At 42.4% G+C, this 21,986-nt stretch overlaps 2 protein-coding genes across 4 annotated transcripts; one reads left to right on the top strand and one right to left on the bottom strand.

The window, feature by feature from the left end:
* Window positions 1-2,734: 2,734 nt before the first annotated feature.
* Window positions 2,735-16,551, bottom strand: LOC121571428 (heterogeneous nuclear ribonucleoprotein R). 3 transcript variants are annotated; one of them, XM_041882873.1, is made up of 15 exons: window positions 16,388-16,551; window positions 15,467-15,633; window positions 15,219-15,337; window positions 15,003-15,110; window positions 8,590-8,703; window positions 8,200-8,376; window positions 7,861-7,996; window positions 7,544-7,749; window positions 7,272-7,421; window positions 7,067-7,188; window positions 6,432-6,961; window positions 4,833-4,907; window positions 3,721-3,812; window positions 3,185-3,419; window positions 2,735-3,074 (listed from the first exon to the last, which is right to left on the bottom strand). In XM_041882873.1, exons 2-12 carry the CDS (start codon window positions 15,630-15,632, stop codon window positions 4,876-4,878), a joined length of 1,860 nt encoding a protein of 619 aa, XP_041738807.1. In that variant the 5' UTR covers window position 15,633; window positions 16,388-16,551; the 3' UTR covers window positions 2,735-3,074; window positions 3,185-3,419; window positions 3,721-3,812; window positions 4,833-4,875. The 3 variants fall into 3 exon arrangements, with proteins under 3 accessions (XP_041738807.1, XP_041738808.1, XP_041738806.1); XM_041882874.1 differs by having other exon boundaries at window positions 3,185-3,375; XM_041882872.1 differs by lacking the exons at window positions 2,735-3,074; window positions 3,185-3,419; window positions 3,721-3,812; window positions 4,833-4,907 and having other exon boundaries at window positions 5,595-6,961.
* Window positions 15,900-20,331, top strand: aprt (adenine phosphoribosyltransferase). Its single transcript, XM_041884545.2, is given in 2 exon segments — window positions 15,900-15,904; window positions 19,697-20,331. Coding segments are annotated over 2 exon segments (588 nt in total). The 3' UTR covers window positions 20,280-20,331.
* The last annotated feature ends 1,655 nt before the right edge of the window (window positions 20,332-21,986 follow it).

Below are 21,986 nucleotides of genomic sequence, written 5' to 3'. Positions count from 1 at the left end.
AGTATTTGACCCCCTCTCAATCAGAAAGATTTCTGGCTCCCAGGTGTCTTTTATACAGGTAACGAGCTGAGATTAGGAGCACACTCTTAAAGGGAGTGCTCCTAATCTCAGTTTGTTACCTGTTTAAAAGACACCTGTCCACAGAAGCAATCAATCAATCAGATTCCAAACTCTCCACCATGGCCAAGACCAAAGAGCTCTCCAAGGATGTCAGGGAGAAGATTGTAGACCTACACAAGGTTGGAATGGGCTACAAGACCATCGCCAAGCAGCTTGGTGAGAAGGTGACAACAGTTGGTGCGATTATTCGCAAATGGAAGAAACACAAAATAACTGTCAATCTCCCTTGGCCTGGGGCTCCATGCAAGTTCTCACCTCGTGGAGTTGCAATGATCATGAGAACGGTGAGGAATCAGCCCAGAACTACACAGGAGGATCTTGTCAATGATCTTAAGGCAGCTGGGACCATAGTCACCAAGAAAACAATTGGTAACACACTACGCCGTGAAGAACTGAAATCCTGCAGCGCCCGCAAGGTCCCCCTGCTCAAGAAAGCACATATACAGGCCCATCTGAAGTTTGCCAATGAACATCTGAATGATTCAGAGGAGAACTGGGTGAAAGTGTTGTGCTCAGATGAGACCCAAATCGAGCTCTTTGGCATCAACTCAACTCGCCGTGTTTGGAGGAGGAAGAATGCTGCCTATGACCCCAAGAACACCATCCCCACCGTCAAACATGGAGGTGGAAACATTATGCTTGGGGGGTGTTTTTCTGCTAAGGGGACAAGACAACTTCACTGCATCAAAGGGACGATGGACGGGGCCATGTACTGTCAAATCTTGGGTGAGAACCTCCTTCCCTCAGCCAGGGCATTGAAAATGGGTCGTGGATGGGTATTCCAGCATGACAATGACCCAAAACACACAGCCAAGGCAACAAAGGAGTGGCTCAAGAAGAAGCACATTAAGGTCCTGGAGTGGCCTAGCCAGTCTCCAGACCTTAATCTCATAGAAAATCTGTGGAGGGAGCTGAAGGTTCGAGTTGCCAAACATCAGCCTTGAAACCTTAATGACTTGGAGAAGATCTGCAAAGAGGAGTGGAACAAAATCCCTCCTGAGATGTGTGCAAACCTGGTGGCCAACTACAAGAAACATCTGACCTCTGTGATTGCCAACAAGGGTTTTGCCACCAAGTACTAAGTCATGTTTTGCAGAGGGGTCAAATACTTATTTCCCTCATTAAAATGCTAATCAATTTATAACATTTTTGACATGTGTTTTTCTGGATTTTGTTGTTGTTATTCTGTCTCTCACTGTTCAAATAAACCTACCATTAAAATTATAGACTGATCATGTCTTTGTCAGTGGGCAAACGTACAAAATCAGCAGGGGATCAAATACTTTTTTCCCTTTTTTCCCTTGAGAACTTTTGTGAAAGAGCACAGTTTGGGGGATATGGCATGTAGAGGCAAAACCCGGATGGACATCATGAAAATTATCGGAGAGGTTGAGGGTAGAGGTAGTTCAGGAGTAAAAACAAACAAAATAGAATTATTGTCAAATTGACTTTGTCCATAAAATGTATATAGTATGTATAAGCTGGAAGTAGAGGCCTAAGCGTTGTTGTTCACTAGTTCACTCCAATTAGGGGAGGGGTGGTGGGGTTGGAAAGTAATAAAGGAAAATAAATTTTAAAAAAGGATATGTGTATATATATGTATTTATATGTATATATGTATGTATATATATATTTGCGAGAAAAAAAAAACATGGTGGACTGGAAGTGATGCAGACAATTAAATTGATGGAAGTTACAATCTATCTGCAATATTAAAGCTGATATACCCCCTAAAAAAAAAGAAAAACACCATCCAGCTGGCGACCGAAGTTAGCTTGCAGGCGCCCAGCCCGCCCCAAGGAATCAATAGATGATGATGGGCTCCCCTTGCCTCATCATGGGTCTCCCAGTCACGGCCGGCCGTGACACAGCCTGGGATCGAACCAGGGTCTGTAGTGACCGCTGCGCCACTCGGGAGGCCCTGTAATAAAGCCATTTTGTGGGGAATAACTCATTCTGATTGGCTGGGCCTGGCTCCCAAGTGGGTGGGCCTACACCCATGGCTGCGCCCCTGCCCAGTCATGTGAAATCCATAGATTAGGGCCTAATTTATTTATTTCAATTGACCAATTTCCTAAATGAACTAACTCAGTAAAACTGTTGAAATTGTTGCATTTTGTGTTTATATTTTTGTTCAATATAAATTAATTAGGCTCTAATGTATGGATTTCACATGACTGGGCAGGGGCGCAGCCATGGGTGGGCCTGACTTGGGAGCCAGGCCGAGCCAATCAGAATATGTTTTTCCCCACAAAAGGGCTTTATTACAGACAGAAATACTCTGTTTCATCAGTTGTCCGGGTGGCTGGTTTCGGACAATCCTGCAGGTAAAGCAGGATGTGGAGGTGGCTTATGGTAGAGAAATGAACATTACATTCTCTGGCAACAGCTCTGGTAGACATTCCTGCAGTCAGCATGCCAATTACACGCCCCAGCACAAGGTGCACCTGTGTAATGATCATGCCGTTTAACCAGCTTCTTAATATGCCACACCTGTCAGGTGGATGGATTATCTTGGCAAAGGAAAAATGCTCACTAACATGGATCGAAACAAATGTGTGCACAACATTTGAAAGAAATAAGCTTTTTGTGCGTATGGAAAATGTATGGGATATTTTATTTCAGCTCATGAAACATGGGACCAACACTTTACATGTTGAGTTTATATTTTTGTTCAGTATGTGTATATAAAGCAAAACATGGCCCAACTTTCCCCTCATATTTCATCGTCTCTGGCTGGTGTCCAGCTGGCTGTCTTCATGGTATCTGGTGGAGGAGCCACAGCCACAGTGGTGATGGTGCCTGCCCCTTCTGCCCCAGGCCCGGACGGCTCGCTTGGCCTCCTCCAGGGCCTCCAGGCGCTGGATTGCCTCTCTCACCCGTGCTGCCAGGCTCTCCTTAAGTTCCATGCCTTGATGTAGCTGCTTAGACAGGGAGTCTGCCTCCGACCACTTCTGCATAGGGATGTGGAAACATAAACATATTAATCACCAGAACAAATCCACAGATTAAACAGTGTCAATACAAATAAATATTTTTGAAGAAAATAAATATAATTTTTTACCTTCCATTTCTGTACTTTTCTGTAAGCATGGTAGCCAGCAGCAGCTATGACAAAGATCAGCAGCAGAGGTGAGAGGTATGGGGACAGGAGATCAATGTAGTAGAGTAGCCCTGGAGTCTTTTCATCAGCCTGGGCTCGGAAATATTCCAGGAGTTCGTCAGGGGAGATGTCGATGCCCACTGTGGCCCAGGCTGGGAGTTTGGAGAAAATAACAGAGGTCTCCTTAGGAGGAGGGCTGGAAAAGGGCCACATAGAGAAAGCCATATCAACCAATATCAGACATTCCTGTGAAACATAGCATAGGTTTGGCAACACCTCAATGGAGTCTTGAAAACAAATTGGAATGCTAGGTTATCAATGGAATCCTATTGGAATATTCTATGCAAATGTCAGTGAATAACAATTATGACATCACATCTCCCAGCACCTTCAATGGATTTACCTCATACTGTAATATAAATTAAGGTCTCCAATTTCAAATGTTATAGATTAATAATACAGAACAAAATAGAAAAGGAACAAATATAAGACCTTACCCATTAGTCCACTCCATCTCGTATGAGCCCAACCTAACTGGTCCACAGGAAGGGCAGGGTGAGGGCTAGCTTGAGGGAAGCTCCCCTACAGTCTGGTGACAGAGGCAACATATAAAAACAACTACTCTTATTAAATAGCATCCTTTAATTAGACATTAATACAAAGCTAAATTATGGGCAACATGAATAACATTTGCTGGTGCAATATAAGGCACATCTGTGAAACAAATACAGACACTGCCCTCTTGTGGAATTAAAATGTAAAGACCAATTTACAGCCACTGTCTTTTGTTCTATCGCTTCGACTAAATTGTAATCTTCAAAGGCATTGGGATCAGTGTAGTTATTACCACAGTAGTAACAGGTATCTATCATACAGAAATTCAATGTCAGAGTTTATAATTGCCCAATAAAACAAATATGATTTCTTAGAGAAAAAATGAATTATTTCCTTGAGAAAGCTGCCTCTATAGGTTAAGATGGGAAATCCTTTTTCAACAGAATGTGACATTGTGACAGCTGAAGCAATTATCACAACAGGGTGTAGATAAGTCTGTGTCCCAAATGGCACCCTATTCCCCATGTAGTGCACTACATATAGGCTCTGTTTAAAAGTAGTGCACCATATATAGGGAATTGCCTAAGTGACAGGTGTTGGGGGTTTAGGCCTATCTCCTCTATAAAAGCCTCGAGTTGGACTGTCTGTTTTTGTCCATTTCATTCCGTAAAAATCAAATCTCTTCTGAGTAAATGTGGCCAACTGGCTTTAATACTACTGTGACCTACCACTTCTTGGTCTATCAGGATGACTAGGCTACATCCCAAGTAAGGGGTATGATAACTTCAAATCTGGAGAAAGTCATTTGTCTTCTGTCTAGATTTACAATAACAATGCAATTATTTAGAAGCTTCATTACCCTAGTTTGAGGATGCAAGGGTTGATGTAGTTGACACCCACAAAAAGAATCAATTGAAATGTAGGCCTACATCATTCACAGTGGTATATTAGTAACAACAATAACAACAAGCATGGCATGACTGTGGCTGGAAATCCCCCCCTTGGATTTTAGCAGCAGTTGTAGGTGAGGAGACAGTACTCTAAACTAGCTCACCCGGGCCTTTTGTAAGGAACACCGTTCAGGGTGAGTTCGTTCCTCACTCAAGCGAAGCCACTCTCGCTTCACCACCTGGGTAAGTTGGAATAAAAGGACAAAACATAAAGACAAATAATAATATAAATGGGATCAAAAGCATTTGCTCTTAGCATTTCTATATGGAAAGACAGCAGGGCTTGAAGGGTCATTGCTACAGCAGCAAAATACAAAAACGTACAGCAGCAGCACAGACATTACTTTGATAATTAGCAAAAATAAATTATATATTTTGGAGGTTCTCGGTCTGTAATAACAAATTACTGTGTAATTGGGCCTCATGGTGTTTGAGTGGAGGTGAGTTGCAACTGATCCAGTGCCTTCAGGGAAGGGGAATGTATTAGAATTCTCGGTTGTTCTGGTCTTCCTGTTGAGTCCAATGTAATGATTGTGAGGTAGAAAAATCTGCATCGTTGTACAAATGTACAACTATTGTGTTAATTTCATTTGTATACCTTTGAACTTTTACCAGATCATCATAAGAGGGTGGCATATCCTGGAAAATAAAGGGTTATAATCCTTTTTTATTCAGTCATTCAAACATAATTTGTGCTCTCTGTCGTCCAGTCTTTTGGTATTTGACAATTTCATTTGGTCTCTTGATTTATTCTTTGAGCAAAAAGCCGACAAAATCTCATTCCAAATGTGAAATTTGAGGTAGGTTTAAGAGTAGACTCAAATACTGAATGACACCGTTGAATTTGAAGGTATCTGACAATTGAATAATGCTCAACTGAGTTTTATTGAAACGGAACAAACGTAAAAGTTATAAATACAAACATCAGAGAACAAACTGCAATGGCTTTTAAGGTAAGCCAAACCAAATTCTAAACGGGCAAGTTCAAAGAAAACATAGGAAGTTATATAATAATATCAGTTTTAAAAAACACAATTGATCTACCTCTAGAAATGCTTGACATACACTTAACATTACAAAACGTTCAAATGTTTCTACTTCCTGTGGATTCTTTTCATCACGGCAAAAAATGAATATGAAGCTCTAGCCATAAGCAATTATTTACAAGCAAGTCCCTATGCCACTATTAGAAACCAGAAATAAGGGGAATACAGGTAGGGGAGGGAAGGGCTTGGACACAAACTTCCTGCAAGGCAATATCATGATTTTAATGTCCTCTCAGACTTTTGAAAATGAATGTCCACATTTAAAATGCTCATTGTTGGCTTTAAAAGAAACAAACAAAATGTTGGAAGGTAAAAGTGATGTGTGTTTTAAGACATTTGTCCCATGTAACCGTAAGAAATGATTCAGCAAAACGGTTACATTCACATCTTCAGGCCAAAATGCAATTCCAGCCAATCATGTGCCAACTCTGGGGGGTCTGTCCATTTTTTTCGGTCTCAGTGAAATATTTGTTTTTTTTCATGAGGTATGAAGAATAGAAAGTCAATCAAAAAACATTCGCCAATCTCCTTATGTTTTTTCCCCCTGTATTTTTTATTTTTATTTTGCCAAATACCTTTTTTGATGCGTCTACTTCCACTGCTGCCCATAAGAATCCTGTGAAAACTCCAGGGTGTCATTACTGTAACCATAGTTACCGGAATAGTCGGCCCCTTGCTGCAGGGGCTGCTGGGCGATGGGCTGGGACCCCCAGTTCTGCTGGTTGGTCTGCCGGCGCTTGGAGTCAGGCTGATTGAAGATGTCCGCCTTCCTCTTCCCGCCCACATTGCCCCCGCGGTTCCCCCTGGCTCCTCTGGTACCTCGGCCCCTCTGTGGCTGGAAGGGCCCCCCACGGCCCCCTCTGGGCCCACTGATGGGTGGCCCCCTCTGGGCATAGCCCCCTCGGCCCCGTGTGGGTGGTGCTCCACGGGCCCTGGGTGGGCCTCCCCTGCTGGGCCGGCTGCCACGGCCTCTCATGCTGTACACATCGTCGTAACCGTAGTAGGGGTCCTCATAACCCCCGCGGTAGTCGTGATAGTCGTAGCCGTAGTAGTCATCGTAGTAGTCCTCGTAGCTGTAGTAGTCTGGGGGGTAGGCTGCGTAGCCACCGCCCCCTCGGCCACCACGACCCCTGCCCCTACCTGGTGGAGGCATGCGTGGAGGTGGGTAGTAGTAATAGTCATCATACCTGCAGAATACAGTAATAACATAAGCTTCAACGTAATCCCATGACAGGAGATCTACTCAATCAGATATAACAGATATTTGTCAAGCACAGTCTCTGTGGCCTCACCCTGGGTTTCTGGTGGTCTGGCGCTGAGCCTGCCTCTCTTTCCTTTTCTTGTCGGGGGGCTTGGCCAGGACTATCTCAATCTCCTCTCCCCCCAGCTCCTTCCCATTCATTTCTGCCATTGCCTGAGAAAAGCAGCAAAAATTGTATCACACATACAAAGCACGGTAAAAAATATAGGAGTATGTTTTTACTGAGGGTAACCCACCTTCACAGCTGCGTCCCTGTCCTCAAAGTGGACAAAGGCGTAGTCTTTGAGCTTCTTCACCCGCTCCAGCTTTCCAAACGCAGAGAAAGTCTTCTCCAGTAACTCCTCTGTGACCGGGGTGGCAAGCTTCCTGACAAACAGGACTTTTACCTGAGGATACAAACATTACAGTTCAACTCCATATTAATCTCAGTTTATGCAGAGAGAGGTCATTGTAAGACAAGAAAAATGACAGTGTGAGAGAGCAAGTGAGTGAGCAAGACATGACTCACCTTAGCCATGACATCTGGGTCGGGCTCAGCGACCGGGTCGGCCCACTCCACAGTGACCGGGTTCCCCCACACCTTCACCTTGCCGCTCATGAGGCGGCGGCGGGCCTGGGCTGCAGACTTGTGGTCCTCGTACTCCAGGAAACAGAAGCCACGGTTCTTCTTCTTGTCGTCTGGCTGGTGGTAGAGGATCACTTCCTGAAGCCCCTCTGGAGGAAGAAGAATGAGAGACTTGCGTCACATGACTGATATCTGAACATTGATAACCACAGAACATAAAGCAATGTAAACCAAATTGGGGTGTCTGCACTTTCACTGACCTGTGACTTTACCAAAGTCCTCCAATATGCTCTCTCTGGTCTTGTTCTTTGGGATTGATCCGACAAACAGGCGGTTGTTTGCTACAGATATGCACACTCCAAGGTATTTCCCAGACCGGATTTCATAGTTATCACACTGAAAACAAGAAGCGAGGAAAGATGGCTTAAGAGCTGTCATTTTATTGCGAGGAACTGCAGTTTTATCAGACACCCTCTTATAAGAGGACAAAACAGATAACAATTCTGATAAAACTGCAGTTCCTCAAAATAAAAATGGCAGAAACCAGCCGTTTGGTTCTTAGAAGGTGAAGTAAGACTTGACTGACTGAAGGGACTTACAAGTTTCACCGCCTCAGCTGCTGCATCCTTGCCGCAGAAGGTGATGAAGGCGTAGCCCCGGTTCTGACCCGACAGGGGGTCCATCATTAGCCTCAGGTCCCAGATTGGGCCCGCCTTCTCAAACAGTGGCACCAGCTCGTCTTCATACAGATCTCTGGGGATCTTTCCCACAAACACCTGAAGGCAGAAAACAGAGCCTAGATCATTGAGGGTTCCACAATGTGATTGGATCAGCTCATTTGATACTTTAGCTGGGGAAGACTGCTGTAGTGTTGATATAAACGTATGTTGACATTCTTGGGGCCAAAGTCTTGCAAACTCATCTCTCTTCTCTATATCAGTCAAAGGCTTTGCCACAATGCTATAATGGTACATCTCGGGCAGCTTTACCTCAGTTCCAATCCCAGGCTGTGCTCCCTGGAACACTTCCTCTGGTGGGGGCCCGCCGTATTTCCTCTGTCCCGTGGTGACGTCCAAGGCGTATCCTGTTCGCTCCAACAGAGCCTGGGGAACACGTAGATGTCAGCATAAGCACTACAGAACTACACAACATCAAACGGGAACACACAACGTTTGAGAGTGAAATTTCAACCACAGGATTATGTCATCATGGTTACCAATTTTCAACATAGACAAACCTTGTATAAAATATATTTGAAACAACGTCAAATCTTCGACATTATATCCAATATCAGAAGAAGAAAAAAACAACAATAGGCTGGGCAGCACCTCCCACTGGAGAGTTGGTTTATCTACAGCTATCCCATTTGGTCTCCCATCCAGGGTTTTAACCGAGCCCAGCCCTGCTTAGCTTTGATATGTCACCGACTACTACCAATGCGCCAGCATGAGAATGATTTTTGAGAGATCTCTTAACTAAATATATTCATTGTTGCTATCGAAGTCATTCCAAAGACTAGGTTTAACAGAAAATTAAATGTAACCATACTTTATAAGTCACATCATTAATGACACCATTTAGGCCTATATCGCATTTGCGAAGTCATCAACAGCTATTGTTTCAATTCAACCAAGGGTTCAACTAAAATTTGACTACACATATTTGCCTAGGGTTTCAAGCTTTGGCTGATTTCAAGTGGAATCTTAAAGTTAATAATTCATGTTGGATTCACGTCTCTCTCAACCAAAAAGTAAGTTAAAGAAAAGGAATAACTCAAACTTTATTTAAAGTGCATTTAAAGTTTGATTTGATTTAGTCCTATTCTTTAACTTATTTTTGGTTGAGAATTGAATCCAACATAAATGACTAATTAGTTGACAAACTGGATATTGAATTGTGTTTGGTTGTCAGCGCAACCAAATATCAACATTTGAATGAGATGTATAGTTCCATCTGTGCCACTGACTTCGTTCGGCTTTAATTCCAGTTTGTCTACAAATTAGTCAATTGATATTTTTTTTCTTACGTCCCCATCTCAACCAAAAATAAAAGTTAAAGAATAAGACTAAATCAAATCAAATTTTAAAATCGTATTTCATTTACTCCTATTCTTTAACTTAGATCGTTGGTAAATTTTTAGGACAAACTGGAATTAAAGCCAGACTAATAAATCAGTGGCACAAAATATACATCTCTTTCAAATGTTGATATTTGGTTGTGTTGACAACCAAACACAATTCAATATCACTTTTGCAATACAGTAAAATAGTCTATTAACTCGACAATTTAAAAAAAATGATATGTTGGATTCACAGGGTTTGACATTAACTTTATTAGCCATTAGTCCTTCGGACAAGTAGAGACAGATTATATATATTTTTTATTTAATTTTTTTACAACGTAGAAAATAGTAAAAATAAAGAAAAACCCTGGAATGAGTAGGTGTCCAAACTTTTGACTGACACATATACACATACATATACATATATATAATCCCTTTTTTCGATCTTGTCTCATCGCTGCATCTCCCCAACAGGCTCGGGAGGTGAAGGTCGAGTCACGCGTCCACCGAAACATGACCCGCCAAACCGTGCTTCTTAACAACCGCCTGCTTAACCCGGAAGCCAGCTGCCCCAATGTGTTGGAGGAAACACCGTTCACTGACAACCGAAGTCAGCCTGCAGGCGCCCGGCCCGCCACAAGGAGTCGCTAGAGCGCGATGAGCGAAGTAAAGCCCCCCCCCGGCCATAATAGTTGGTATTCAGCTGTCATAAAAGTACACCTAATTTACTTTGAAGAACTACTAAAATAATGATTGTCAGAGAGCAGCTCTATAGAGATGAGATGACTTGGAATTAAATAATGAAGTCATCCAATATCATCCAGTCAGTAAGTCATGCATATTTTTTTTTCATATGTATACTGTAACTAATACTCTACCCATATGAGGAGTGGAGAAGCCCTCTGCACCATAAACCTGTCGACTCCTGTAGTAACTCCCTGTCAGAGATACTGTGATTGGAGTTTTGCAGGAGGCCCTGGGCCAATGGGAGGTTAGGGGTGAGAGCGAAAGTCACAGACATGAAGATACACCTTGAACCACAAAGTAAGGCTGCCTTCAAACTAAAATGCATGTCCAACGCAGCTGTTTGGTGGGTGAAAACGCAGTTTTAAGTTTTTAATTGGTTGATGGATGCAACTTTTCTGACGGACAGCACAACACAACACACTCCTCCCATTGAAAACCATTGAGTTGCTGCGTCTTTTACGCATCCATTTGTCTGGTTTGGAAGGCCCTCCTCAATAATCAACTATGTAAATGTTAACTCTCTGGCTCTCTTTCTTTCAAGAGCATTCAGTACATCTATCTATCCATCTCGCTACATGTGGTCCCAGTGGTCCCGAGTGGCGCAGTGGTCTAAGGCACTGCATTGCAGTGATAGGCTCTGTCGTAGCCGGCCGCGACCGGGAGACCCATGGGGCGGCGCAGGGTAGGGGAGGGAATGGCAGGCAGGGATGTAGCTCAGTTGGTAGAGCATGGCGTTTGCAACGCCAGGGTTGTGGGTTCGATTCCCACGGGGGGGTATGAAAAAAAAATTATGTATGCACTCACTAACTGTAAGTCGCTCTGGATAAGAGCGTCTGCTAAATGACTAAAATGTAAATGTAATATAACTAATGTAATATACACAACTGAAATATTTTATTAAAGTAATGTGGATAAATGATGGTTAATAAGTGATAAGCAGTAATTGGCATTCAATAAAAACATTTTTCTTTTAAAATCGCTAGACAAATCAGCTTCAAGGAATTTCAATTTTGGAAATCTGTTGCAAAGTATTCCCACACATAATAGAGAGATGTATGGTGATCATATACAAAATGTCATTAAGGTTTGAAATTATTGTGTTTTAGTCAAATATGATATCTGTTTGGGCTTCTTGCGGTCAATTTGCAGTCTACAAATTATTGGTAAATATGTTACGGCCCCCTGGCCATACGCTCAAGAAAAAAACAACAAACAAAAAACGGCCCGCGGCTGAATCTAGTTGATGATCCCTGATATAGCCTACGCAAGGTCTATATTATCAGTAGCCTAACTGATGCAACATAGTGGCTATAAATACATAAGCTGAAGCATGGGGCTTGGCAATCTGCATTTACCCCAATGGACACAACATCCCAGGGTTTTTGCTGCATAGAAAGGTTTTGGGCGGGTCACCCAAGTGTTTTTCGGGCCGCCTATGTCCAAACAGGAAAAAAATATATACAAATGGGGAACTATTTTTCAGGATGGAAAAACTTTTTCAGTGTAAACTTAAATGACTAAAACCAAATATAAAGTATGTTGGAAAGATAATGGACCTATACATGCTCTAATAAGATCATCTTTGAGAACTAACAAAATCACCCAAATAAAAGATAGACAGTCTGGGAGAATCTAAAAATCAAAATCAGTCCTGGAGATGCCAAGGGACGCACATTTTGGTTTTTGCCTTAGCACTACACAGCTGATTCAAAGAATCAAAGCCTGATGATGAGTTCATAATTTGAATCAAAAATTGTAGTTCTAGGGCAAAAACCAAAACGTACACCCCTTGGGGTCCCCAGGACCGAGTTTGGGAAACGCTGGCATAAGCCATGGCAAAATGTGTAGAATTGCAGGAAATTACGTTTAAAACAGCTACATTTTGTCACTGCGGCCAGGAGGTCCTCAAATTATTATTCACTCAAATTACATTTTTTGGTTTCTATTACAAAGTACATTATTGCCCTTTTAAGACGCCATTGCCCCTTAAAAAATGAAAGATTCACCCATTTTGAATATTATATTGTTTTTGTGCATCTCTGAGTGATGTTCTATCGATTCCCTGGGTCATTTCATGTGTATCTGAGTTATTGGCAATCAGGCAGAAATCTGGCCGGTATGATGTAGCACTGTGATATAGTCGCTCTCACTACACTGGAAGTTAATAGGAATATATGACTTTCAGATCGCGAAAACGTCTATCATACATGTCAGATTTCAATACTGGCTGATGTCATAACTCAGGAGGATGTCTTCTCTCGAATGAGCCATTGTTCCTATTTTGGCAATATTCCTACTTTGAGAAATGTGTAATTTAACGGAGGGTCTAGCACATTTGTCTGCACCTTTAGTCCAGGGTGCATTGCATGGTGCAGATCGGAAAGGGGGATACCTAGTCAGTTGTACAACTGAATGCATTCAACTGAACTGTGTCTTCCGCATTTAACCCAACCCCTCTGAATCAGAGAGGTGCGGGGTGGGCTGCCTTAAATCGACATCCACGTCATCGGCGCCCGGGGAACAGCGGGTTAACTGCCTTGCTCAGGGGCAGAACGACTGATTTTTACCTTGTCAACTCGGGGATTCGATCCAGCAACCTTTCGGTTACTGGCCCAACGCTCCTACCCGCCACCCATAGGAATCCAATGAATGAAGGAACGTATAACGTTCCACCCAGCAGACTGTTGACCAATCGTGTTCACGGTGTCATGCTGCGTCACACGGTTGCTAAGCTAATCTTCATGCAATCCTTTCTCAAAGTCAGTGTATATGCCGAGAAATCTGCCTATTTTCCTCAAAGTATGTAATGTCACAATTCCAGAGCTATACTATATTACAGCAAGTTAATTATCTCACATATGGGAAAATATTTGTAATGTTGTACTTCTTGTTGACGAAATTCATGCTAAATGTTGGGTTTTTGAGCTAGCACCCAATAGACTCCCATCCACTCCTTGAAGGAGAGCGCTCCTTGTCCCAGACTCATCCAGAACGCACCTCCCGGCCCACTGACGTAGCATGGGCAACGTTTCCCATCTCCTCAAAAGTACACTACATGACCAAAAGTTTGTGGACACCTGCTCGTCGAACATCTCATTCCAAAAATCATGGGCATTAATATGGAGTTGCCCCCCCCATCTCGACAAACCATTCCTGTATGGACCTCGCTTTGTGTACGGGGGCATTGTCATGCTGAAAGAGGAAAGGGCCTTCCCAAAACTGTTGCCACAAAGTTGGAAGCACAGAATCGTCTAGAATGTCCAATGGCGGCGAGCTTTACACCACTGCAGCCGACACTTGCCATTGCGCATGGTGATGTTAGGCTTGTGTGCGGTTGCTCGGCCATGGAAACCCATTTCATGAAGCTCCCGACAAACAGTTATTGTGCTGACGTTGTTTCCAGAGGCAGTTTGGAACTCGTAGTGAGTGTTGCAACCGAGGACAGAGGATTTTTACGCGCTACAGCACTCGGCGGTCCTGTTCTGTGAGCTTGTGTGGTCTACCACTTTGCTGCTGAGCCGTTGTTGCTCCTAGACATTTCCACTTCACAATATCAGCACTTACAGCTGACAGGGGCAGCTCTTGCAGGGCAGAAATTTGACAAACTGATTTGTTGGACAGGTGGTATCCTATGACAGTGCCACTTTGAAAGTAACTGAGCTCTTCAGTAAGGCCATTCTACTGCCAAAGTTTGTCTATGGATATTGCATGTCTGTGTGCTCAATTTTATACACCTGAAATAGCCAAATCCACTAATTTGAAGCAGTGTCCACATACTTTTGTATATATAGTCTATATCTGCCGTTGCAAATGTCAGACTCCACTCTGTGAGGCACATCGATTTACAGGTTGAACATCACATGGCAAAAATAGTAGCACAGGGAAGGGTTTCACAAAAGCATCATAGCACTAAGATCATCTTTCGTCCATTTAGTTTATATGGAATTAAGATGTTAGTGCTACAATACTTTTGGGAAACCCAGCCCTGGAAAGTTACATCCTAAGTGATAAAGTACAGGCTTTGAATTACCTTGCCAGCAGCTACAGTGGTCCTGTGTGGTATAGCATGGCGCTTCCAACGCCAGGGTTGTGGGTTCGATTCCCACGTGGGCCCAGTATGAAAATGTATGCACTCACGACTGTAAGTTGCTCTGGATAAGAGCATCTGCTAAATGACTATATTGTAAATGTACAGTAGGCTACACACACCACTGTTTGAGATGAGCGCTGTGGTGGTGCGCATTACAAACGATTTAATTCCCTTTATCTGAACATCAGAGTGTCAGCGACAATCATGCATGTCAGGTCAGTGCATACAGCATAACAGAACATGTTATCTTTGAGAATACATTTATTTGGGAATTTATTTAGCACAAAACAGACATGCTTCCGTTGGTCTATTAGGCTATGTCATTGCCAAACCAGTCCCCCGGAGAGTTTTATTGCGGGTCTACACTGATCTTAAAAATGACCTATCCAGAATCCATGACTGAAATCCCTCACAGTGACGGAGAACTTTAACCCCTTCACACACACGCACACAGCAGGTTATATTTAAGCAACTGAACTAACTTTCTAACGACTGCATTTTACCTTGATCTTGGACTCATCAGGACCCTTGGTGGATTCTTGTACTTTACTTCCTTGCTTTTCCCTCTGTCTGTACGTCTTCATGACTCCACAAAGGAAAGCACTTTTGTTCTGGAAAGCAAACCATGGGACAGTTGATTCATGTATTGGGGTTATGAGCAGAGGAAAATGTCTAGACCCCTCCATGTCCTCTTTCATTCCTCTCCCCCTGTAACTCACCTGCACATGGGACAGGTCACTTTCTTTGAACTGCAACAGTACAGACAGCGCTCCCTCTTCATTGAACTCCCGCAGAGCATCAATGGCCCTCTCGTCCAGGTCAGCGAACGCCACCAAGCCTGAGGGTAACAAGACCGATTCCTACAATTACAACCTGGCCTTTCTCCACTTCATGGGACGTCGAGCAATATCATCATGCTTCCTTGGAAAATTGATTAGACTCAGCCATTGTATGACGGATTCCCCACCGGTTGAGAATACGTTGTCGAGACTCTCGGCCACTTTCTGTGGCAGTCCGGCATCGATGAGTGTCTGGTAGTTCTCTGTGTGCTCGCCTTCGGCAGTGACTTCCATAGGCTCCTCTTCCTCCCTCACCAGGGCAGAAGTACCGTTCGCCTCGGCGGCGGCAGCCATTCTTTTGAGAGACAGTTAGAATGTTCCACATTATAACATATTTGTTTCAGCTGCCCTTTACAGATCATGACACTAGCAACTTGTATGGTACATAAACTTTCACTTTTCTAACATACATTGTGCATTTTTTCCTGCTGCAATTGTAACTTCATGTAATCTAGCTAAACCTCTGCAAGTATTGTAAATAGTTCAGCTAGCTTGTTCATATTGGCTAAGATATTATAAATACATTAGAAAAGCAGAACCATTCATTTAATGCAGGCAACCATGAGGTCAGAAAAAATAAAAACCTGGGGGACAAGTGAACAGTAAGGTTATATCGGGAGCAAGCTAGTTAGTGAACGCCAACAGACAGTAAACAAAAACAGTGCGTATTCTAGCTAGCTAGTCCAGTAAAAAAATGTTTTGTTGTTGTTGAAGCTATCTTAGCTGGCGGTGTGCATTTCATGGTTAAACACTGTCCCGCCCCTTCCAATAATAGCTACCTCCTTTACTGCAGCTAGCTACACAACTATATTTAGTTCGTTCGCTACATTGTTAGACGAATTCGACTGAATTCACAATTTGGAACATTTACACCCAGCAAAATAAACGTTTAGCGTTAGAACTACCAACATGTATATCAAAATAAAGTATCAAGGTTCATACGCTTAGCCAAGCAAATAGCTAGCTAGCTAAGGCCTTGTTAGCTTGCTGGACACCTTTCAGCGTTCAAACAAACCACCCACCAAAATGATTAATTAGCAAACGCTTACCTATCTTTTCCAGGAATATATCAGTAGCTTTAAATGTATTTTGCAACAATTAAACAAAATAGTTATCCACTATGGTCAATATCAACAACAATATGTTTGAGTCTACCCACTATACAGTTTAAGACTGTCCAGTCGCTTGCACACCACCACTCCGCGAAAGAGTACGCCCCCACCTAACTACGTATGCCCCCAATCGAAGTGGTTAATCGTGGATTGACATTACTTTCCACCAATAAAAAGTCCCATGTTTCCAGAACGTCTTGGTCCTGACTGTAGCTGTACATTCAAAATAAGCACATTTTCGGATTTCAATACTGCACAATGCTGTGATTGAATTACAGTATAAACGTATTGAACGGAATGTGTGAAAAATTATCTGCAGTTTTATGCACGAGATTTTGGCGATGGAAATCAGATTTATTTTAAATGGATGTGGAAGAGATGGGATTATTGTAATCATTGTTAGAACTGGTTCTGATTTGACATTGGGCTGCCTGTCACAGCTAAATGTGTGCAGCTCACGCTTTCAAAATATTGCACACCTGAAATCAAATGCTCAACTGTCATAATAAATGTGCCTGATTTCAAGATAAACTCTCCCAATCGGAAAACAACATTAGTGCTGTATTAATGCTTTGAATGGGAGTCATATACAACCTCTTACAACAACTGCCTACGAACGACCTGGTCTCAGAGCATTTAGTATTATTCTGTATGTAAATCATAGCCAATCTATTTACATTTACTTCATTTAGCAGACCCTCTTATCAATCAATCAATCAATTTTATTTTATATAGCCCTTCGTACATCAGCTAATATCTCGAAGTGCTGTACAGAAACCCAGCCTAAAACCCCAAACAGCTAGTAATGCAGGCTCTTATCCAGAGCAATTTACAGTTAATGAGTGCATAATTTTTTTTCATACATATAATTTAGTATGATATGTTACATTTCGTATGGTATGTATTCATATGTGGATGTCCATCACCCATTTCGTATGATATGTTACGAATTACAATTCGTATTATATGTTACAAATTTGCAAAACGTACAATGTAGCAAATTAGAAAAATGAACAATACATTACGAATTTGCAAAATGTACAAATATGCGACAAGTATGATATGTTACGAACTCTTGCTAGGTGGCTAACGTTAGCTAGCTGGCTAACGTTAGCTAAGGGTTAGGGATTAAGGTTAGGGTTAAGTTTAGAAGTTAGGGGTTAAAGGGTTAAGGTTAGGGGAAGGGTTAGCTAACATGCAAGTAGTTGCAAAGTAGCTAAAATGTATTAAGCAGTTGAAAAGTTGCTAAAGTTGTCAGTGATAAGATTCGAACTCACAACCTTTGGGTTGTTAGACGTTCGTGTTATACAAAACACCCACCCATACCAACCACTCTACTTTTGCCTTATGTAACCATCTGTCTTATGTAACCACACCAACTGTCAAATATACTAAATTTGAGTGTCCCGGATTTGTAAACTATGTTTCGTCTAGTGTATGAGACCAGGCTGACAAACACCAAATCAGGCAATGAGGGATATATGGGATAGGTAGTAATGTAAGCAGTGTGACTGAGCTGTCATATATATATAATATATAATATGCCATTTATGTTTCAGCTTCTTGATTTTGCCGTTGAGACGGTCATCTCACGCTGCAAGCGCTCAATCTCTTTTTTGCTGTGGTCAATCTCCTCTTCATGGTGCTTCTGTAGGGCAGACAACTGCTCCTTCTCCTTCCCTTCTACCTGAGGGAGAGAAAAGGTTGGTTGATTTCTCCAACAAGGCAAAAGTAAAACCATGGGTGTATTCATAATGCCAATTGTTTCAAAACGTTTTGCAACAGAACCGTAATGAATACACCTGTGGGATGCGTTCATGTGGGCTCACCATGAGCCGTATGAGAGGGCTTCTTCTTTACTATGATCAGACATTGTCCACTGGGGTCAAAAGGAAAGAGCTTTGCATACCTTCCTCCAAAAGGATAACTTGGTTCATAAGCGTAGTAGCAATGTCATCCAGGTTACAAAAAGGATGATCCACTTACTGAAAAATAACGCTCCTCCTCTACAGCCTGCTTCTTTCCAAAGGCACCACCTGCCTCCCTCACTGAGCTTCCTCCACCCCTCCCTTTCCTGCTCATTTGCCCAGGTCACCCAGCTACAGAGAGAGAGAGAGAGAGAGAGAGAGAGAGAGATCCCCAAAAATTATCATCTCACAAGTGTTACAGGCGGATCTGAGCCCAGGTCTCCCACGGGAAAAAACGCACAAATCAAGGCGTCTGCATGTTTCAGTTGCTAGGCAAACCGAACGAGTTTGCTCACATACTCCCTTAAAATACCTTCACTTGAAAAACGAGAAAAAAAGCGGCAATAGTACTGTTTGTCCATTGAGTCGCCGTAGCCAGTATACGCGTACCCAAAATAGTCCTAATTAATAGAACTCAATAAATCTGTCATTCATTTTAACATTTTTGCCGAGGAGATAGATGTAAAATTGCGCAACTAAAATCTAACTAAGAGTCGTTTCTTTTGATGTCAACAAAGAAGACGGCGCCCCGCTGTCTGATTCATATCGCGTGATTTCTGATGATTGTTCTCGATTATATCGATTGATTGGTTCTGTATGGGGTGATCGATGAATCCCAACTGTTGAACAATCAACAACGAAGGGGCGTAGACTTTGGCTACCGATTTCGGCTTGCCTCCAGAAAAAATGTCATGCGGCAGAACACCGAAAAAAATTACTAACCGAAGTCCAAAACGTCTGAATATATGCACGAACTCTTCCGAACTGTTTCGGCTGGAAAGCATGTGGACGCCTTGACTGACCATATCTGAAGAGTTACTTTAGGTTATTATGGAGAGAGCATTGGGTTAAATATAATAGCATAGCATTTATTAGACATCCTTAATGATTGGACTATGCCTTCATGGTGGTACTAGACACATTTCAAATCCCCTTTCTGATTTCCTGACAAAACATGTACAACACTGCCACCTGAGTTCATGATGGAGGTCTTGGCTACAAATTAACTAAAACAATGAAACGGAAACATTACCAACCATCGGTAATATAAAATTGATCAATATGCGACAAACAATACAAGGATTATTTCTAGAAATTTGTTATCAGTCTTCTTAGGCTACTTACTAGCTATGGGAGCCTCAACTAAATTAACCAGCAAGCTATACAATACAACACTGTCATCACATTTACCTGGTCAGATAACATCCTGAACTGGGTGGCAAAGAAGTCCCTAAAGTTGGGTTTTAATAATAGCCTCGCCTGACTTTTTGCCTCAAAGCCCACACACACACACACACGAGTCGACAGTTAGCCATGGCAGTGCACACAGAGAAGCAAAATTAGGATTGGTCACCAAACACATAAAACATTTTCCTGATTTCCCAAGCAAATTAATACTTTTCAGAGACATCTGTCCAATTCTCAAAGACCCAGGTGCACTGACCGCAGTCATCAATCTTTTTGAGGAACATGTGAGGCAGACGCATCCCCAAGTAGCACTGATTGTTGGTCTGGATGCCTGGGGGTTTCTCTTCGGACCCCTTCTAGCCCAGAGGTTAGGAGTGGGATTTGTGCTGATCCGGAAGAAGGGAAAGCTCCCAGGGCCTACAGTTTCTGTGGCATACACACTGGAGTATGGAAAGGCCTAGGTTGAGATCCAGGAGGATGCAGTGGCTCCAGGACAGAAAGTGCTTCTCATCAATGATCTACTAGCCACTGGTGGAACCCTGTATGCTGCCTGTGAGCTCATGAAGAAGCAGAATGCAGAGGTAATGGGCTGCATGGTGGTCATTGAGCTCAAAGAGCTCAACAGGGTTGAAAAGCTGAAGCCAAATACCCTGTTCTCCCTGGTGCAGTATTGAGGTCAAAACAATTCCAAGTGTTCCCCTCAGTATAGTTTAGAACACACTACTTTGATGTAGTTTACTGTCTTACAGTTCCTACTCAACTGTAATGAATTGTTATGGAGACCATTTTACATAGGAATGCTTTGGAAAGTTAACCTATACACTATAAAGCAAATGGCAATCAATGTATAAATATATATAGTATGGAATTTTGGAAGACTGTATTTGGCCAGCCAAATGACCACATCACTAATAACTGTTTGACTAGCAGCAACATTATATATATATATTTTTTTTTACACGTGTTCTCTCCTGGCTGCAAGTGCCCCCATCAATGTGCTGTTTTGGTTTTAACGGTTATTTTCATCCATAACCGTAAGTTAGTGCTAGCCTCAATTTATATGCAAGAAGTATCAATGTCTAAAGGTGCCTTTTGGTAATTCATTATTCTGTTGTGTGCTGGTGCAATTGTTGTGAGGCATAGTCATTTTGTCAGTATACTTGGTTCACCATGACTGGTTGGCCAATTTATGCAGAATAAAAAACTAAAAAATATTTAAAAAATAGCCTCACCATTACAATTTATCAACTACGCAGATTAACAGGCCTACTGCAGCAGGTACTGTTTCAAATCCACTATTTTTCTTCTGTGGGTTTTATGGCGGACTACAACCCAAAAAGGTGTATTGCCGCCACCAACTGAACAGGTTGAAACCAAAACAAGGTAAAAAGAAAATCCATAACTAATAGGGAAACTAACTTAATCCACCTAAATAAAAATAGAAAATGGACAAAACAAAACTCCCACTTCTTCCTTCTTTCAAATCTCCATATATTCCATGTAACTCCTCCACTGAGAAATCTTTCAGCCCCTGGAATCGCTCCGCCGCTTCCACAATTATTTCTATCTTCCTGGACCTTCTCTCCAGCTTGGCAGTGCCATTAATCACCATAGATATAAAAGCCACAAAGTCCACCTCCTTAACCTTTAAAATGTCAGGATCCTGCTGGTGAAAGGCAACCCCTGCAGCCTGCAGTGAAGGCCTATCCACCACCATGGACTCTTCAGGTGCACCATTCAAACCCTCAACCCTTTTAACAGCTGCTGCATATGAAATGCACTGGACAGCCCTGACTTTGGCCACCTCATTCTCTTTCACCCTTGTGTGGCATTCGAAAGATGTGGCTTCAGGGTTCCCACCACAATTGCAACATGTCACATATTCATCACTTTTATAACACATGATATGACATCTCGGCTTCTCCCTTCTGCAAACACTTGAAACATTACCAAAAGCTTTACAATGATCACATTGTAAAGCTACAATGATTGGTCTTGGGATAAATGCTCTGACTCTGTAGTTAATATACCCTAACTGCACTTGAGTAGGGAGAGACTCCATATCAAAAAACAAAAGAACAGATATACTTATTTTTCATCATTCACCACACGATTCATCCGACGTGCATCAATGACTCCAGGAATATTTTTCATCTCTTCAACACCGACTTCCCACGAGATGGCAGATATAACCCCCTTGAGGGGTGCCCTGTTCCTAAGAGACACACACAACACTTCAAACTTCAAATCGGGTGAGATGCAACACAAGTTTCTTCTGATCCGCAGAAGCACAACAAATAAAAACAAGCCCGCCTCTCGTGATCCTCACAGCCTTCACTTTACCCAGCACTCTCTCGATGCAACACACGTTTCTTCTGATC

Source organism: Coregonus clupeaformis, chromosome 8, assembly GCF_020615455.1.
Source record: "Coregonus clupeaformis isolate EN_2021a chromosome 8, ASM2061545v1, whole genome shotgun sequence".
NCBI lineage: Eukaryota > Metazoa > Chordata > Actinopteri > Salmoniformes > Salmonidae > Coregonus > Coregonus clupeaformis.
This window is presented reverse-complemented; position numbering and strand designations above follow the sequence as displayed.

Bases quoted from the DNA above. Each gene is read 5' to 3' on its own strand.
- LOC121571428 (XM_041882872.1), bottom strand. From the start codon at position 15,632: ATGGCTGCCGCCGCCGAGGCGAACGGTACTTCTGCCCTGGTGAGGGAG. The intron at 15,338-15,466 runs GTGGGGAATCCG...TGTTACCCTCAG, and splicing joins CGACAACGTATTCTCAACCG to GCTTGGTGGCGTTCGCTGAC. The intron at 8,704-15,002 runs GTAAAATGCAGT...CGTGTTCCCCAG, and splicing joins CTGATGAGTCCAAGATCAAG to GCTCTGTTGGAGCGAACAGG.